Below are 18405 nucleotides of genomic sequence, written 5' to 3'. Positions count from 1 at the left end.
AAACATCGAAATATGCATAAATTTTGACAGAGATTGATTCGCTGTATCCAAAAACGGATGCGCATCAACCGACTTTAACTAATTCGCGAATAGCAGGCTTTTTAATTATAATATTAATTGAATAATTGTAATTTCAATATTACTCTTAATTTCCTACCCTTATAAGTTATCACAGTAATCAGTTAAACTCTCGCGATGGTAAACCATATGTTTTGATGAAGTTTTAACTGTATACATTCATTATTCTATGGGATTTTAGCAAAATAGTTGGAGAACTCCCAAATATTTTTTTCTAATTTTTAGAATCAAACCAAAAAAATATTTGCAACAATATTTTCCAACAATAAGTTTTTCTCTTTTGTTGTTGCTATAATATGCAATTTACGTACCCAATCTCTATAAATTTGGTATCATATTTTTCTACGCATTGTCTAGATTCCGCATATATTCTTTAATTTATTTTTTGAGGGTTTGTACGGATTCTGGGACAGTATAATTTGGATTTACTTCAACATTTTTTTATTATTTGTTGACTTTCCGCGAAAATAATAATAAATTTAATAACTATTTAAACATCTACGAATAGATATGGACTGCTGTTAACGATTTATGCATACATTTTCTCATAACAACAAAAAAGATATTTTTAAATATTTTATCTTTATATGAGAATAAAAACCGCTATAACTTTTGCGCGCATTGGCCAATTTCGTGAACGCGAGCAGATTTGAAACCGGATTTTTTTCCTTTACCTCTGTACCAAAAATCGTAGATGTGCTCGTAAAAAAAAATTTTAATTTTTTTTCAAATGGAATTGTAAAGGAATTTTGTTATTCGCCATATACATTTTTTCGCTAAAATCGAAATTTCGACTTTAACAGTTAATATCTTTTTTATGGAAAATTTTAATTCCGTTGCGCTAATGGACAAGGTACCGCAAACTGCTTTAGTAAGAACAATGTTTTGCGAGCATTTGTCACAAAACTAAGCAAGATTTTCAATAGAAAAATTCAGAAGGTTGCTTAAGTTGTGACTTTTCAGATGAAAAAAAAAAAATCGTCTAAAAAGTTTGGTAGATTACTATTAAAAAAAAATTATGAAAAATGTTTTTTTATACCCTACACCACTATGTGGGGAGGGTATTATAAGTTGGTTTTGGCCAAAAAGTTTGTAACGCATCGAAATAATGGTCGTAGACCCATACTTATATATATCAAAATGAATGTCTCGACGAGCTGAGTCGATCTGGCTATGTGTGTCCGTCCGTCAGTCCGTCCGTCCGTCCGTCTGTCCGTCTGTCCATCTAAACCTTGTAATCACGCTACAGGCCGCAATTTTGATCGGATCGTCACGAAATTTTGGATGTTGATGGGGGTCCAGGAGGGGAAGAAGCCTATTGATTTTGGTGATGGTCGGATAATATTTAGGGGTCGGAAAGGGCAAAAAACTTAGGTGGATAAAAAGACAACGTTTTTTTCCAAAGCCAATATCTCAGCTTCTATATGGGGTATACCAAAAGCAAAACCTGACAATGAAAGCAGAAAATATCACCTTTCTAATGATGTAAAGTAGGTGCTTGTAGGTGATCAAACAACGAAGATATCGCAATAGTAGCAAATAAAACCCCAATTTTCATTTTTGCGATTTTAATTATATTGACAAATATCACAGCTTTGGTTGAAAATTTTCCAAAAGCAAAGACTGGCTATGAAAGTAGAAGATCCCGTCTTTACAATGATGCAAACTAGGTCGGCGTAGGTAACCAAATAACGGAGACATCGCAATAGTCGGTAATACATCCCATTTTTCTATTTTTTTGGAAATCACGCTACAGGTCGCAATTTTGATCGGATTGTCACGAAAATTTCAGGGTTAATGGGGGTCTCACAGATGAAGAAGCATATTGATTTTGATGATGGTCGGATAATATTTAGGGGTCAGAATGGGCAAACACTTATTTGGAGAAAAGTCAACATTTTATTTCAAAGCCAATATCTCTGTTTCTTTAAGAGGTATATCAAAATCAAAACCTGGAAAGGAAAGTAGAAAATATCACCTTTACAACGGTGTAAAGCAGGTTGTCGTAGGTGGTCAAATAGCAAAGATATGGCAATAGCCGATAATGCATCCCATTTTCCGATTTTTTTGTAATCACGCTACAGGTCGCAATTTTGATCGGATGGTCACGAAAGTTTAGGGGTTAATGGGGGTCCCACAGAGGAAGAAGCCTACTGATTTTAATGATGGTCGGATAATATTCAAGGGTCGGAATGGGCAAAAACTTATTTGGAGAAAAGGTCTACGTTTTATTTCAAAGCCAATATCTCTGTTTCTTTAAGAGGTATATCAAAAGCAAAACCTGGCAAGGAAAGTAGAAAATATCACCTTTACAACGATGTAAAGTAGGTTGTCGTAGCTGCTCAAACAACAGAGATATCGCAATAGTCGGTAATGCATCCCATTTTCCGATTTGTTTGTAATCACGCTACAGGTCGCAATTTTAATCGGATCGTCACGAATTTTTTGGGAGTTGATGCGGGTCCCACTTAGGAAGAAGCCTATTGATTTTGGTGATAGCCGGATAATATTTAAGGGTCGGAATGGGGAAAAACTCATTTGGAGATAAATTCAAAGTTTTATTCTTTGTGAATATATTGGCTTCTAGTAGGGGTATTCCAACGACAAAGCCTGTCAATGGAAGAAGAAAATATTACCTTTAAATTGGTGTAAAGCAGGTTGGCGAAGGTGGTCAAACAAGGGAGATACCACAATAGTCGGTAATGCATCCAATTCTTCCATTTTTTTTTTTTTTTTGCAATCAAGCTACAGGTCTTAATTTTGATCGGATGGTCACGAAATTTTGGTTGCTTATGGGGGTCCCAGAGACAAAGAGGCATATTATTTTTGGTGGTAGTTGGTTTATATTCCCCAAAAGAAATGTTTACCAGTGAAAAGCTTATGCGCAGGGGTGGTGGTGTAGGGTATCACATGGTCGGCCCCGTCCCGACTATAGCCTTTGCTCACTTGTTTTATACTAAATAGGTGACCATAACCCCTTAAAATAGCTTTACGTAACTCTACAAAACATTATAAATTTTCATGATTTTTGGTCAAGGTGGGCCCCTCGAAATGAAATCCTGCGTACGTCCCTGCTTATAACCTATAAGTATCCATTACGGTCGATTCATATCATGGTCGAGCTTTAAGAACGATAACGGTATTTTGTTTTAGTAGAGAAAAGATCTAAATTGGTTCCATAGTATACTGGGAAATCATGTTGGCATTAATTATAATTATAGCGAAAACTCTTCAATTTATATTCTCTCTATTGGAATTTTTACATAAATTACCTAGAAACGAACAGACAACATTTGGAAAGTTGCGTACAAATTCAAGATCCCAGGTTTTGAAATTCGACCATTTTAAAGCAATTCTCATTGTGTGTGTTTTTACTCCTTTGTTAAGGTTTAGGGTCGATCTTTTTTGTAATAAAATTATTAATGCTTTAGGAAGGATGTTTATGTTTTTTTCTTCACATTAACAATGGACTTTGTATTCATTTGTTTGTATGTGCGTTTGTTGTCTCTGTTTCCTAATTTCTTTTATATACAATTTATTTCTTTCCTTCTCGTATAATTATGTGTTTGTGTACTTTATTTCTTGTTATGGACTTACCTTATCTTGATGGTACCAGAAAATGTGAGTTGGTGGTTCTGTACTAAATTTTATTACGCATGTTAGATTAATTGTGCTTCCTTTATCGACATACAAATCGGGTCCGCCCAATATGGTTGCCGTTGGCACTACAATAGAAGTAATAAAATACAATGGAATATTTATTTAAGTACATCAGTATAAGCTCAATAAAAAGAAAACATACGCAGAATATCTATGGAAAGAAATGTATATGTTCGAAAAATACAGCAAATAATTACTTTAGTTGTAAGTATGTATACAAAATTATAATTATACAAAATTATATATGTATGGTTTCTAGAGCTTTATTTAATATTACATTATTTTTATATTTAATTTAATGAAATGTAAAAGTATATTTCTCAATTAATGAGAAAAGATTTGCAGCGATTCAAAGGAGCAAATCGAAATATGTATCGGACCCACATACATGTATCAACAATAACAACTTATTATGGTTAAAAATTTAAGCTAATTTTGTTCGTGCTGTAATAATATTTTCTTTAGAGTTGTTAAATTCGAAGTCAGTGTACGAGGTCTCATCAAAAAATAACCATTATTTAAATTTTTAAAAGTTTTTAGTTATTCATCAATAACTATCGTGTCCGCTTCAAAGTAATCCCTCTCAGATATAATACACTTACTCGAATGACAGCGTGGTTGAGGCATGGTGACGGTTTTGTGTTTGGCCAAAAACTCACGCACAAGCATCGATGTGTAAGCTGGTATCTTTTCATGGTGCAAAATCCATGACTGGGTTTTCCACAATTCTGTGTGTTTCTTACGAATACGACGTTGTGTTTGCTCAAAACTCATTAAAAAATAGTAAGAAATCGACCATGAAATATTCTGAACTTTTATTAAATAATTCATTTTATTTGGATATTTTTTTTTTGAGCACAGGATACCTCAAATACCTCATTTTAGCTAATTCGGTCAGTACCGTTATATAATGGCTTGACCACAACGTGGGCCAATGTGCAGAATTTTTGATAGAGAAATTTTTAACCACTGGGAAATATATATGCCTAAGACATCCAATGTTGTTATAAAAATGTAGATAAAAACCATACCAAAACATTGATCACTGCGAATCTCAAATGTTAAATCGATAATTTTTTGGTGAAGAAATTTCGTGACTGCAGGAAACTTTAAATGCCAAATTCAACCAAAAAATTTACCTAAAACCCTCAATATGTATACCGAAACCCGGGAAGTACCGTTATAAGGTTGCTACACCTAAACGTGGACCTATGTTGAGAATTTTTGGTGGAGAAGTCTCGGGACTATGGAGAATTTCCAATGTCAAGCCATGGGAAGTTTAATCAAAAAATGTAGATTAAACCCTCAAAATACCGAAATTTTACTAGATTTATTGATATATTTGGTGTATTTGTATTTTTAGTACATTTTTTTGTATACCTCTCATAGAACGGTACCTCCCGATTTTGGAAATTTTGATGATATAAACATAAAATTCGCGTGTTTTTAAAGAAAAGAATAAAAAACAAAATACTCTGTAATATCGCGATTTGATAACCAATTGGCCCAGAATGGTTAGATATTGTTTTTAAATTAGATTAAAACTATTAAAGTATATAATGCGTTACTGAACTTCATTGCATTTGGTGCGGAAACTTTTTTCGCGATAGAAAAAAATGTATTTAACAGTTTTGTTTTGAGACGCATCACTGCATTAATTTCCCTACCTCCACCCATGTCGTTGAAAGACGAACTTTTTCATTTTGTATTTTCTTATGTATATATTATGCTGTGATCAATTCCAAATAACATCTGATCTTATTTTTTATTTTAACAAGGTACATGAGAAATTAAAAAAACGAAGCGGAACTCGATGGATTTCCATACAAAACTCCTATTTTAATCAAAGAGATTACAAACGAGTAAAAAAGTATTAGTCGGCTTTGCCGAGAGAGATATACCCTCAGCCTATGTGAATTGAAACTTTCATCTACGGACATATCGAATGTATTTAGAGTATTTTCAGAATAAGTTTGGCTTTTTTTGACATTTGAACAAAAATGTGGAGTGGGATTTAAAATCAAAAGTGTTGTGGAGTAGGTACTTAATGGAAAGGACCGACATAGTCCATTATGGACGTGGATCTTATTTTGGGAGCCATATCTTTTCGATAGATAACACGACCACTAGTCATTTCAGTGGGTCTTCGTATAACTTTTGGACCAGTATGCGAGGAAGCAAGGACTTGTCCACGGAAAACATAATATCGCTGTAAACAGGACCGCAACGAACAGCATCGGTATACATTTCCAAAGGATCATCGAACAGACCTCAAAATGGACTTAGACAAAAATATTGAACTTTTGTGAGGGAGGTACCATAAGGAGAGGACCGATATGTGCCATTTTAGAATTTAAACTAAATTTTGACTAAATATTAAGTGGTCCGCCTTGCACTCAGAAGGTCTGCGGTTCGAATCCCAGGCCAAGCAACATCAAAATTTTCAACGGTGGCAATGTTAATGACTTTGCCCCATATTAATGACTTTCTACGGTTCTGAAGGAATTTAAATGCTCCTTATTAAAAATCATCAATATTAGTCAATTCATTGGTTAGGTCCCATACAAAAAGTTTTTAAATTTTTTATACCAACGCACAGTGTCCGATTTTCCAAAAAAACTGGCCAAAAATCGAAAAAAAATTAATAATTTACACAAAAAAGGGTCAGATATTGTTTATAGGATCCCAGTGCGTGTAGTTATGAAAAAATATATACATTTCTTGTTTAATAAGTGGGTATAAAAGCAGGTCGAAGTGACCCTATTTGGAATTTTTTTTCTTTTCAATATTTAAGTTTTTTATAAATCTATGATAATATGCAAAATAAACAAGAGTTATTAAATATTTTCTTTTTGTAATTGTAATGAAAGGTATGTGAAACGTATTTAAAATGTTCAGTGTCGCCAATGGATTATGCTTTCTTTAATAATTGATGTCCGTACTTGTTAATTTTTTTCAAGATCAATTATCACAATAATTTATGAAAATAGTTTTGAGTAAGATCGAGTTGGGCCGTGTAATTTATCATTTCATAAAAAAGGAAGGGTTTTTTACCAACTTCCATCGAAACATCCTGCACATATTTGCACTTTTTGTTTTTATGTGATATTTTGTCTTGCAGGTATGTACAGATTTTCTTTCATTCAGAATGTCAGAATATAGTATAGGGCCACTTTCTGGCGTTTTGGTATAAATTGGAGTTTTGGTATATTCTAATACCTATAGTAAAATTTTATGGCGAACAAATTTCTAGAATATTTTAATCTGATCCGATCACATTTTATAGGAGATTTTAAAGATTTGTTGAAAAAGGGACCAAAAGGACCCCTTTTATGACTCGCACGAGGGTTAATTTTTTTAAGACAAATATTCCTTGCATTCTTTTCAGTATAGTTACCAAATACATTATACACCTAAAGTGCAAGGAATCCAAGTGATCTCAACTCAAATATTTCCAAAACTGTAGAAATGGTGGAAGCTTGCAACCCTATTTTAGTTTCTTGTTTTTTTGGCAAAATTGATACCGATATTTCCTTGGTATGTAATGCAAATAGAGATTTCTTTTCTTTGGTAACCTATATTGAAATTTAGCAGAGAACATGAAGTACGCCCTTAACCCTAAAATGTGTTTATAATTTTGCATATTTCTGGAGTTTAGGTAAGGTATAGAGTTTTGGTGTATTCTAGGACCCATAGTAAAAATTGATGGCGAACAAATTTGTAGAATATTTTGATCCGATAAGATCACATTTTATAAGGGGAGGGACCAAAAAAACCCCTTAAATGACCGGCTGTGGGTTAAATAATATCAAAAATGTAATCAGCAGCCGGAAAAACATAAAAACCAAAGTTTAGGTCAAAATCTATTCATTTTTGAGTTTGGCCAGGTTTTTCGGAAAATCGGACACTGTGCAACGGCCATAATACAGAAAAAAGGAAAAAAATTATTCGAGAATGTTGTGTTACTATTCTATTTACTGCTATCGACAATATCGTAAAATTAAATAAAAAAAACATGGCGTTCCGTAATACTCGCAGGACGATGTTGACACCGAAAGGTGTTAGGCATACATATATACATACATGTATATATGCATGCCTTTAATTAATATACAGTACATAAGTATGTATGTGTCACTTTTCTAGTTCATGTTAATTATTCCCCTGAATAAACGTAAAAAGTTTATCGCTGGCAATATTCACTTTAACAACAATATTATTAACGAATTATCACATACTAACCTAGAAAAAGAACTAGTTTCACAACCATAAATAAATAATGGCACATAATTGGTAATAAGTTTCGCATAGTCAACATTCATTGGTGGTTTTGTGCAATAATTAATATTTGATTGCATGCATAGTAGGTACATATGTACATATTTTGTATTTATATACATCTATTTGTGCAATTAACCCAAATTAAATTGTAGTAAAAAGTAGCTATTGAACTCCAAAATTACGTAAGAAAATTGGCATTTCGGCAAGTACAAGTATGTTAAGGGGTCCTTCTGCCGACTGGGTTGAGTGTTTTTTACATAAGAACTCGATAGTGCGTAAATAATGTTAATGAACTACATTTCAAGATCTCTATACCAAATACTACTATATAGGGATGGTGTCATAAAATGGAGGGTATATATAATTAAATTTGTCATTGTGTTGGTAGCATATATTCGTCGGAAACCCTAATATATATGAAATCGAACACTTTTTCAAAAAGTGGTGGATTCTATGTGTCCAGAATTTATATTCATTATGACAAGCGCTACAACTTTGCCTCCATGAACAAATTAAAATTTTTCGCGGTTTAGAAGATATGCGCCTACCAAAATGCTCAATTTTGACTTAATTTTTCAAGGATATTTTTGATGTCCTTTTTATCCTGGAATGCAATAATTTATAATTTTTATATAAAGCCTATACTCTCCTCTTTAATATGACACCAATACCAGCATCATACTACGAGTACAAGTATTTAAAATATTTTTTTTTTGAAAAATGTTGACCTTTGAAATATGTTTGACCTCTAAAAGGTAGAGTTTCTGGTCGGCCTGGGATTTCCCGGGAATTTCCGAAATTTTTTGAACGGGATTTCCCGGGAAAATTTTTTGAAATTCCCGGGAATACGGGTATTTGTATTTTCATGTATAAGTCATATATTATTTGCCTTATAGTTATTTAATATTGGAAATATAGTAGAATGGCGATAATTCGTGCCCCGATTATTCGTAATTGCGGGCCCATTAAAAAATCGCTATAATTCGTATAAAATACATATGTATGTATTGGTCTTCTCGATAATTGGTGTTTTTTTTTTTTTTGGAATTCGAATATAAATAATTCTTAATTATACCCTGACTACGTTTGTAACTACTCGAAATAATCATTGTAAACCCCACAAACTATATATATATTCTTGATCAGCGTGCAATTCTACATCGATATAGCCATGTCCGTCCGTCTGTCCGTCTGTGGAAATCACTCTAGCGTCCGAACGGAGTAACGTAGGTGGATAAAATTTTGGGAAAATCTATTATATGTACGTAGGACTTTTGGTATTGAAAGCGGGCTAAGTAGGTCCACGCTTTCGTATAGCCCCCATACCAAATGACGCGTGACGCGTCGTCGTTTTAAGGAATTTTTAAGATATTTGTCCCATTTTTCCACCGAATTGGTAGTAATTTGGTATTTTTTGTCTCCAGAGGCCAAAAAACATTCCTGCCAAAGTTGGTTTATATAGGTCCACGTTTTGGTATAGCCCCCATATAACGCCCCATATAAAGTACGCGTCACTTTAATATATTTTGAATGTATTAGTCCCATTTGACAACAGAATCGGTTGTAACTTTGTATTTTGCATTTCTAGAGGCTAAGAAACATTTCTACCATAAAATGTTTATATAGCCCCCATAGGACGATATCTCTCGATTTTCGGTATTTTGAAGGTTTTGGCCTCATTATCACACCGAGATGGCTGAAATTTGGTATTTAGTCTTCATTTGGGGTATAAAACTTTCCCCCAGAAATTCGTAGGTATAGGTCTACGCCAGCTGTGATCCATTCGAATTATTGTTTGCAATATAAAACACTGTATAATGTGTATGTGTGTATAATGTTGGAAACCAGTAATAACAACGGTATGTACATATGTTTATGTAAGTACGACTCTATATCATTGGTGCCAACGTGTTGCCATTGTGAAGCCGTATACCGTGTAAAAATTCGTTATAAACGGATTTGTTATATGATCAACACGCATTTCGAATCATAAGAAGAACAATATAGTTGACTTTAAAAATATAATCGGACAGCACTCTTTGATATCAAGGAAGCTTTCCTAGGATAGTAGTTGGAAAAAGATGTTTTATATAACCTCCGCTAATTAGTCAGGAATAATATCTGTCACGTCTATGCCCCACGAATTCGAATTACCATAGTCCCGGGAATGAAAAAAAAGTCGGGAATTCCCAAACTCTACTAAAAGGTCAAAACGATGAGAAAACGAAACATTAAAAATGTCATTTTACTCCATTTTGCCTATATTTTCAAACGTATATAGTCCGGTTCAAGTGTAATTTTGGCTGTCGGACAGTGTAATCAAATGGCTACAGCTCGGGAATTATATGAATGGACATCCGAGCCGAGTGATATTCCAAATATTAAAATTATATTTTCTTTAAAAGATGATTATTTAAATACGAAAGAAGATTTTAGAACGGTACCTCCCGATTTAGTTATTTTGAAGGTTGTGGCAATAATATCCCATCAAAATGGCCGAAATTTAGTATTTGGTCTTTGTTGAGGGTAATAAACTTTCCACCAGCAATTTGTGGTATTGACATTCGTATTTATATAGCCCCCCATAGAACGGTATCCTCCGAGTTTCGGTATTTTGAAATTTAAAGCCATATTCTTTAACCGGAATAACTGAAATTGGTATTTAGCCTTCGCTAAAGTTACAAAGCATGTTTACAGGTACAACATATCCCTTGCAAGAATTAGACAGTGTTTTGTGTAGCCCGCATATAAGGGTGCCCCCATTTAACATTTTTTGAAGATCGTGTCTAAGATCTTTTTCTACCTTATTGATTGTTATTTGCACTTTAGTGTTCCCAGAAGATAGAAAACTTACTCGCAAAAAAATGGATAATCCGGTTTTTAGTCTAGTCGGTGTTTCCCAATTTTATTTATTTTGAGGGTCGTTTCTGTCATATTTTCGAACCGTGATTGCTGCAATTTAATACTATGTGTTGCCAGAGGATACAAAAGCTCCATTCGGAAAATTGTAAATATTGGCCCATGATTTAGAAAGAACAACCTGAAAAAAAAAATACTCCACCAATGTTCTGCTGTAATAAGAACCAAAAAAATTGTGTTATGTTGCCTTCGTTGTAATTCAACGACACATAACAGTGAAGATGGTTTGTATTGTTTTGCAAACACTTTCGTCGGGGTTGTAGGAGGTTGTCGAGGAAAAAATTCTCATTGAGGTTTTTTCTTTGGTCACGCTTATACTACTTCGAGCTGACGTTTGATGTTTGGGTATAAGACGTTTTTTTTTTGTTGAAGAATTTATAGAAAAATAACTTCGGTGGAGAATATCCACAAACAAGAAACAAGGGAACTGATGAGATTCTGTGGCGACAATAAAAAAAATCTTTCCTGCCTTACCCCTTGACGAAATGCCAAATTTTCTCCACTAATAAATTAGTTGCCTTAAATTATTAAAACAAGAAAAATGGGACAAAGGCAGACTATTTTGAAAAAAAAAAAAAAATTACAAACGGTATCCCAATAAAAAAACCCCACCAATGTTTCTAGTTTTCGCCAAATCTTTAAATCATACATGGCCATTGAAAAATGTAGTCCTATGTCCCACCTTTGTCACAGATTCAGTTTGAATTGTCGCTAATTCTGTCCATTATCTCTCTATCCCCTATAATAATTTTCCATTGTTCCCAACTTTAAAACTTATCATAGTAATACAATGTTTTTTTTTTTTCCAAACATACATTGAATAATTTCCCAGCAAAAATACTAATTACAAAACTACTTACTAAACAATTATTTATTTAATTTTTTGCCACTAACATAACCACCAATTATGCGCGAAATTTCGTTGTTAACATAGTGGGTGAGTAAGGCGTTTTGTAATGATGAGTAGTTTTGCTGGGCATGATGAGTTTTAAGGTTATTTATTTAGTAAAGGTTATTTATTTAGTATGCCGGGTGACGTAGGGGATGGAAGATACCAAGGAACGGTCCTGACCGGTTTTAACATGGCAAAGCCCAGGATTTATCTTGGTCCCTCTTTCATCCCAAGTGGACACTGACCTCCCCGTGGTGTCACCTGGGGAACTGCCTTTAACACCCGTTAAAGGTAGTGAGCTAACATGTGCCGCGCGTTCACCCATAAGAACGTTAAAAACTTGGGTTTGGGCGTCGGGTTAGTAACCCTCCCCTAGAAAAAACAGCCTACTATGAAAAAACGAAAGAAAAGAAAAACAAACCCCTCTAAAGTTGACGAACCCCGCAAACGTTTTAAGGACCATGATCTGCGAATCTGCACCTGGAATGTTCGCACTCTTTATAGAGAAGGTGCAGTCTTCGCATTGGCAGACGTACTTGAAAAGTACAAGACCGATATTACTGCCATACAGGAAATACGATGGATTGGGAAAGGCGTCACAACAACACCTAAAGGTGACGCACTGTATTATAGCTGCCATGACGTAAAGCATGAGTTTGGTTGTGGATTCGTAGTTAGTCGGAGACTAAAACATCTGGTATCCAGCTTCACCCCAGTGAATGAAAGACTTGCTGCAATTCGAATAAAAGCTAAATTCTTCAACATCAGCTTTATTTGCGCTCATGCTCCCACTGAAGAAAAGGACGAACAGACCAAAGATATATTTTACGAGTGCTTAGAAGAAACATATGACCGTTGCCCTGCCCATGACATTAAAATCATTCTAGGCGATTTTAATGCCAAAATTGGAAAGGAGAATATCTTTGGCCCAACAGTCGGGAAATTCAGTCTCCACAGTGAAACATCTGACAATGGTATGAGACTGATAGACTTTGCAGCTGCAAAAAACATGGTAGTTAGCAGTACCAGATTTAATCATCTCGATATTCATAAGGGCACCTGGCTGTCTCCAGATCAGAAAACAAGAAACCAAATTGATCATGTTGTGATAGATGGAAGACATTCATCGAGCGTGTTGGATGTACGATCGTTCCGAGGCGCAAACATTGATTCGGACCACTACCTTGTTGCAGCAAAGGTACGCACCCGCTTAAACGTAGCAAACAAAGTACGAGCAGACACAACACGAAAGTTAGACATCGGTAAGCTGCAATCACAACAGATAGCCACAGCATATTCCACTCAACTAGCCCAATTGCTTAATCAAAGCCCTCCTCATCCCGATAACATATCAGCGCAATGGCAAAGCATTGCCCACTCCATGCAAACAGCCGCAAAATCCATACTTGGATACCAGAGACCTCCACCAAGGAATCCATGGTATGATGAGGAGTGTCGTGCTGCCACCGAAGAGAAAAATGCGGCATATAAGGCTACTTTACAATCCGTAGCAACGCGTAGCGCACGAGAGAGATACAGGGAGAAAAGGAGAGAGGAGAAACGTCTTTTCCGCAGGAAAAAGAGAGAGATGGAAAAGCGGGAGTGTGAAAAAATCGAGATGTACAGGAGCCAGAATGAAGTCCGAAAATTCTACCAAAGAGTCAAGCATCAAACTGATGGCTTTGGTACAGGCACATCCTCCTGTAGAGACCAGCAAGGTAATTTGGTAACTGATACAGATAGTATACTCAGGATATGGAAAGAACATTTTTCAAATCTGTTGGTATCCAATAGCAGCGAAGAAGACGAAGATACCACAGTCCCAATCCCAGAAGATGGTATTGAATGTATACTGCCCAGCCAAGATGAGGTAAAGACAGCAATAAATCGGCTGAAGAATAATAAGGCAGCAGGGGCCGATGGCTTACCAGCCGAGCTGTTCAAAACCGGAGGCGACACGCTGATAAGGTGTATTCATCAGCTAGTTAGCACCATCTGGCAGGAAGAACGAGTACCCGACGATTGGAACCTGAGTATCCTGTGCCCCGTCCACAAGAAGGGAGATAAGACTGTATGCTCTAACTATAGGGGCATAAGTCTACTCCCTATTGCCTACAAGATCGTGTCAGGGATATTGTGCGAACGACTAAAGCCAATGGTCAACGAGATTATTGGACCATACCAATGCGGCTTTAGACCTGGCAAGTCCACCATTGACCAGATATTTACCCTGCGGCAAATCCTGGAGAAGACCCAAGAGATGCAGATCGACACCTACCACCTTTTTGTCGATTATAAAGCAGCCTTCGACAGTCCGCTGCGCTCAAAGGTATTCCAAGCCATGTCTGAATTTGGTATTCCCGCAAAGCTCATCCGGCTTTGTAAAATGACTTTAACTGACACGAGGTCCTCAGTTAAAATAGGAAAGAACCTCTCCGAAGAGTTTGGTACCAAAAGAGGTTTCAGACAAGGAGACAGCCTTTCGTGTGACCTCTTCAACATCCTGCTAGAAAAGGTTATACGAGAGGCAAACGTCAAAAGAAGTGGCACAATCTACACCAATAGTCACATGTTACTTGCTTATGCTGATGATATAGACATCATGGGTCGATCAGTAAAAGAAGTAACTGATACCTTTATAAAGGTCGAAGGAGAATCTGCTAAAGTGGGTCTGGCGGTAAACGGTGAGAAGACCAAGTTGATGGTGTCGACGCGCAATGCGTCCATTGAGCTCGGACCGACTGTGGAAGTTGGTTCCTATAATATTGAGGTAGTAAAAGACTTCGTCTACCTCGGCACCTCCGTCAACACAACAAACGACATCAGTTGTGAAATAAAAAGAAGAATTGTATTGGCCAACAGATGCTACTTTGGATTAAGTAAGCAGTTTAAAAACAAAGCCACATCTCGTCAAACAAAAATAACGCTCTACAAAACACTTATACTACCCGTGCTGATGTATGGCTCCGAAGCCTGGGTACTTGCGCAAGCAGACATGGCAGTGCTTGGTGTGTTTGAGAGAAAAATTCTTCGAAAGATCTACGGACCAATCTGCGTTGACGGTGAATATCGACGTCGCATGAACCACGAGCTGTATCTGCTATACAACGACATGAATATTGTTAAACGTATCGAGATGCAGCGATTGCGTTGGCTAGGCCATATCATAAGAATGAGCGATGATGAACCCGCTAAAAAGGCGTATGAATACATGCCACATGGCGGTGCACGCAGAATTGGCAGGCCAAGGAATAGATGGCGCAAACAAGTGGATGTTGAGATGAAAAGGCGCGGTATTCCAGAGAGCAAAGCAACAAATAGAGAGGAATGGAGATCTCTTCTTAGTTCGGCCTATAGAACAAATGTTCTGTAATGGGCCAGCTAAGTAAGTAAGTAAGTATTTAGTATGCCATTGTTGCTATTGGTAGTACATCCGCTCAGAGGTTTGTCAACACGTCCCTTAAAATCTCCATCTAAAATAAAACACACTTCATATATTTATTACTACTTCAAATACCAAGCTCTTGATAGACTCAATATTTCACAATTCTAGTCCCGTAGGTAGTAGTTGATAATAACACATTTTAAACTATTCTATTTTTGTGTTTTTTTTTTATTTAAATTATTTTTTTTCTTCTGGCCACTGACAGCAACCACTGTTTATTTGTTTGATTTCACACATATTTTTAGGTAAACAAACAAAATTTTGTTGTAATAATAATCAAATTGGACAAATATTGTTTTAATATAATAAAAATTTGATGTTGCGTGCCAGCAAACAATTGAAAGGTTGAAAAATCAAATATTTATAGAAATCTGTACGGATGTTTATAACTAAATTAATAATAAGTATGAAAAACAAACAAATAAATATAGCATACTGAAAAATTCCAATTTTGGTTTAGCATTAAACATAAACTTTTTAATAACTACAAAACTGACCCATTATAAAGTTAAATGTCCATATGTACATTAGGGCGACCCAAAACTTTTCTTTTTTTATTTGATCCAAAATCCTTATATATGAAAGTGTATGACGATTGGTTAACGATAACCCGTGCCCCTTGACCGATCTTTATTTCTATAGTAATTTGTAGACGACCAAAGGTGAATTTTCATGAAAATGCTCCGAAGTCCGCATTTATGGTCCAATTGATGAAAAAACTTTACCAGTGCATTGTTGTGGCTCAAAAACGAATCCTAAATAACATTTTTAAAAACAAAACAGAACCGATTTTGATATATACCTTACACAGACGCTGCGTTAATTTGCATTAAAAGCCTTAATTCAAATTAATTCGTACGTTATACGCATTCCTAGTGCATAAAACCAAACTGAATTTAGGTATTTCAATATGGCAGTACTGTAAAAGAGAGTCCATATGCATATTCATGCTCTGAGATACAATTTGCATTGCAAACAACAAAAAAAGAACAGGTGTTTACCAGCAATCAGCTGTTTCGTAAATGCAAAAACGGTCGTCTATCAGGGTAAAATTAAATACAGTAATAGCTCCGATATGCATATTTGGCCGATTTTTATACCCTCCTAAATTTTTCATTCTGTTTGTTACACATCGAAATATTCGTCGAAGACCCTATAAAGTATATGTATTCTTGATCAGCATAACATACGAAGCCGATATAACCATGTCCATCTGCCCGTCCGTCCATCTGTCTATTGGAGTATAGAAGCTTCTATTGCCCCTATAATGTTTGATATTGAAAATGAGCTACGTCAGAGCACGTTTTTACAGAGCTCCCATAGAATGGTACCTCCGATTTTCGCTAATTTGAAGGTTTTAGCCTCATTATCACACCAAAATGACTGAAATTTTGTATTTAGTTTTCGTTGTAGGTGTACAATTTTTCACCTGACATTTTTCGGTACATGTCGATTTTCGATATTTTGAAAATACTGAAATTTGGTATTTAGTATTCCGCGGGCGTATTCCACGTCTTCATGTAGCTCCCTAGAATTGTACCTGTGGATTTTCGATATTTTGAAGGTTGTGTCCTCAATATCTGAAATGACTGAAATTTGGTATTTAGTCTTCTTTTTCGGTATTGCTCCACGTCTTCATATTGACCTTATAAACAGTTCCTCCCAATTTTCGGTATTTTGAATATTTTGGCTCCACTATCCCACCGAAATTTGGGTGAAATTTGGCATTTGGTCTTTGTTGAGGGTATACAACTTCTCACAAGAAATTTGTCGGTACTGGTCCACGCCTTCATATAGCCCTCATAATATTGTGGGTTGTGAGAGGATAGAAAGGGCTATTCGGAAAATATAAATGCATGGTATGGAAAGAGCAACGATCACGCCCCTATACTATATTAAAATCCGATCCGATTTCACTAATTTTTGTAGGATTAGAAATACCAAAGAACTGGTAAAGTTTTGTCATCGATTAGGCCATAATTGCGGACTTTAGACAATTTTCTTGAAAATGCACATTTGGCCCCCATACATACCGTGGGCTGTCCTAATGTACATACATGTGTGCGGATTTATGTATATTGACTTTTGCATCAAATAAAACAAATTGATATGATTTGATGACCATTTACACACATTTGGCCAATACATGCAGAAATTACATTACATTTTTATATTAAAGTATTTAATTCGGTGCACTTCGCAACCACCACTTCGTCTATATATATTAGGGTTATGATCTTTTTACAACCTCATATCCCTGTATCATAGTATGATGAGTTTCTACATAAGAGTACATCAAATCTTAATTTGATTGGGCGAAAAACCTTCAAGCACAAAATGATTTTAAAATTTTATTCTATCAGAAGCAGATATATAATTGAAAATATTGCTTAGAGCCACATGACATAACCATATTGTCATAATATTTGTTGCTCACTAATTTTCTTTAATTCTTAGAATCATAATAGTCTTGTAAACGTAAATACATATAATTTTTTGCAAAAAAAAGAAAAGAAAAATGAAATTCAAATTTTTTAAGGTGTTTTTTTGTAATATTTGAATGGAATAAACTTAAATAAACTTAAACTTTAATCATTCGTGCAACAGGAAATAATTTTTGGGATTTTTTTTCATTTCGTACATTTTTTCAAAACAATATTTTTTTAAAATCGATTTGTGTGTGAACTTTTTTTATATTTCAGTGGAATAAACTTTATTTTAGGGATTAATAGGCAAAAGCTCATTCATTCGTGCTACAGGAAATAATTTTTGAGAAAAAATGTCGAAAAGTCATAACCCTAATATAATTATATATACATATGTTTCTCGCCTCTATCAAAAAGCATAGCAAAAATTAAACATAAAACTTCCGACATTTTAGTTGATTAATGTGGCTAAAACAAGCAAAAATCGTTCGAATGGATACTAAATATTAAATGTTAGCCATTTCTTTTACATAAAACTTTAGAAATACCGTAAATCGGAAGGTAACGTTTCTAATAAATCTCTGGGGAAATGTTTTGTAGCCCCAAAAAAGACTTAATACTAAATTTCAGCCATTTTGGTGCGATAATTAGGCTAAACCTTGAAAGTACCAAAAAACAAAGAAACAAATTTCTGTGGCAAAAGT

General features: G+C 35.1%; 1 protein-coding gene across 10 annotated transcripts in view; it reads right to left on the bottom strand.

Annotated features, from left to right (window-relative positions):
• The window catches only part of dpr10 (defective proboscis extension response 10), a 668864-nt gene that overhangs the window by 41387 nt on the left and 609072 nt on the right, over positions 1-18405 (bottom strand). For all 10 annotated transcript variants that reach the window (XM_073981530.1, XM_073981538.1, XM_073981529.1 and 7 more), the window contains one exon: positions 3676-3803. In XM_073981530.1, coding sequence (XP_073837631.1) covers positions 3676-3803 — 128 coding nt within the window. The remainder of the gene's footprint in view (positions 1-3675; positions 3804-18405) is intronic.

Source organism: Musca autumnalis, unplaced genomic scaffold (assembly GCF_047663935.1).
Source record: "Musca autumnalis isolate F117 unplaced genomic scaffold, ASM4766393v1 scaffold_4, whole genome shotgun sequence".
Lineage (NCBI taxonomy): Eukaryota > Metazoa > Arthropoda > Insecta > Diptera > Muscidae > Musca > Musca autumnalis.
Note: the sequence above shows the minus strand (reverse complement) of the source record. Positions and strands in the feature narration are given on the sequence as shown.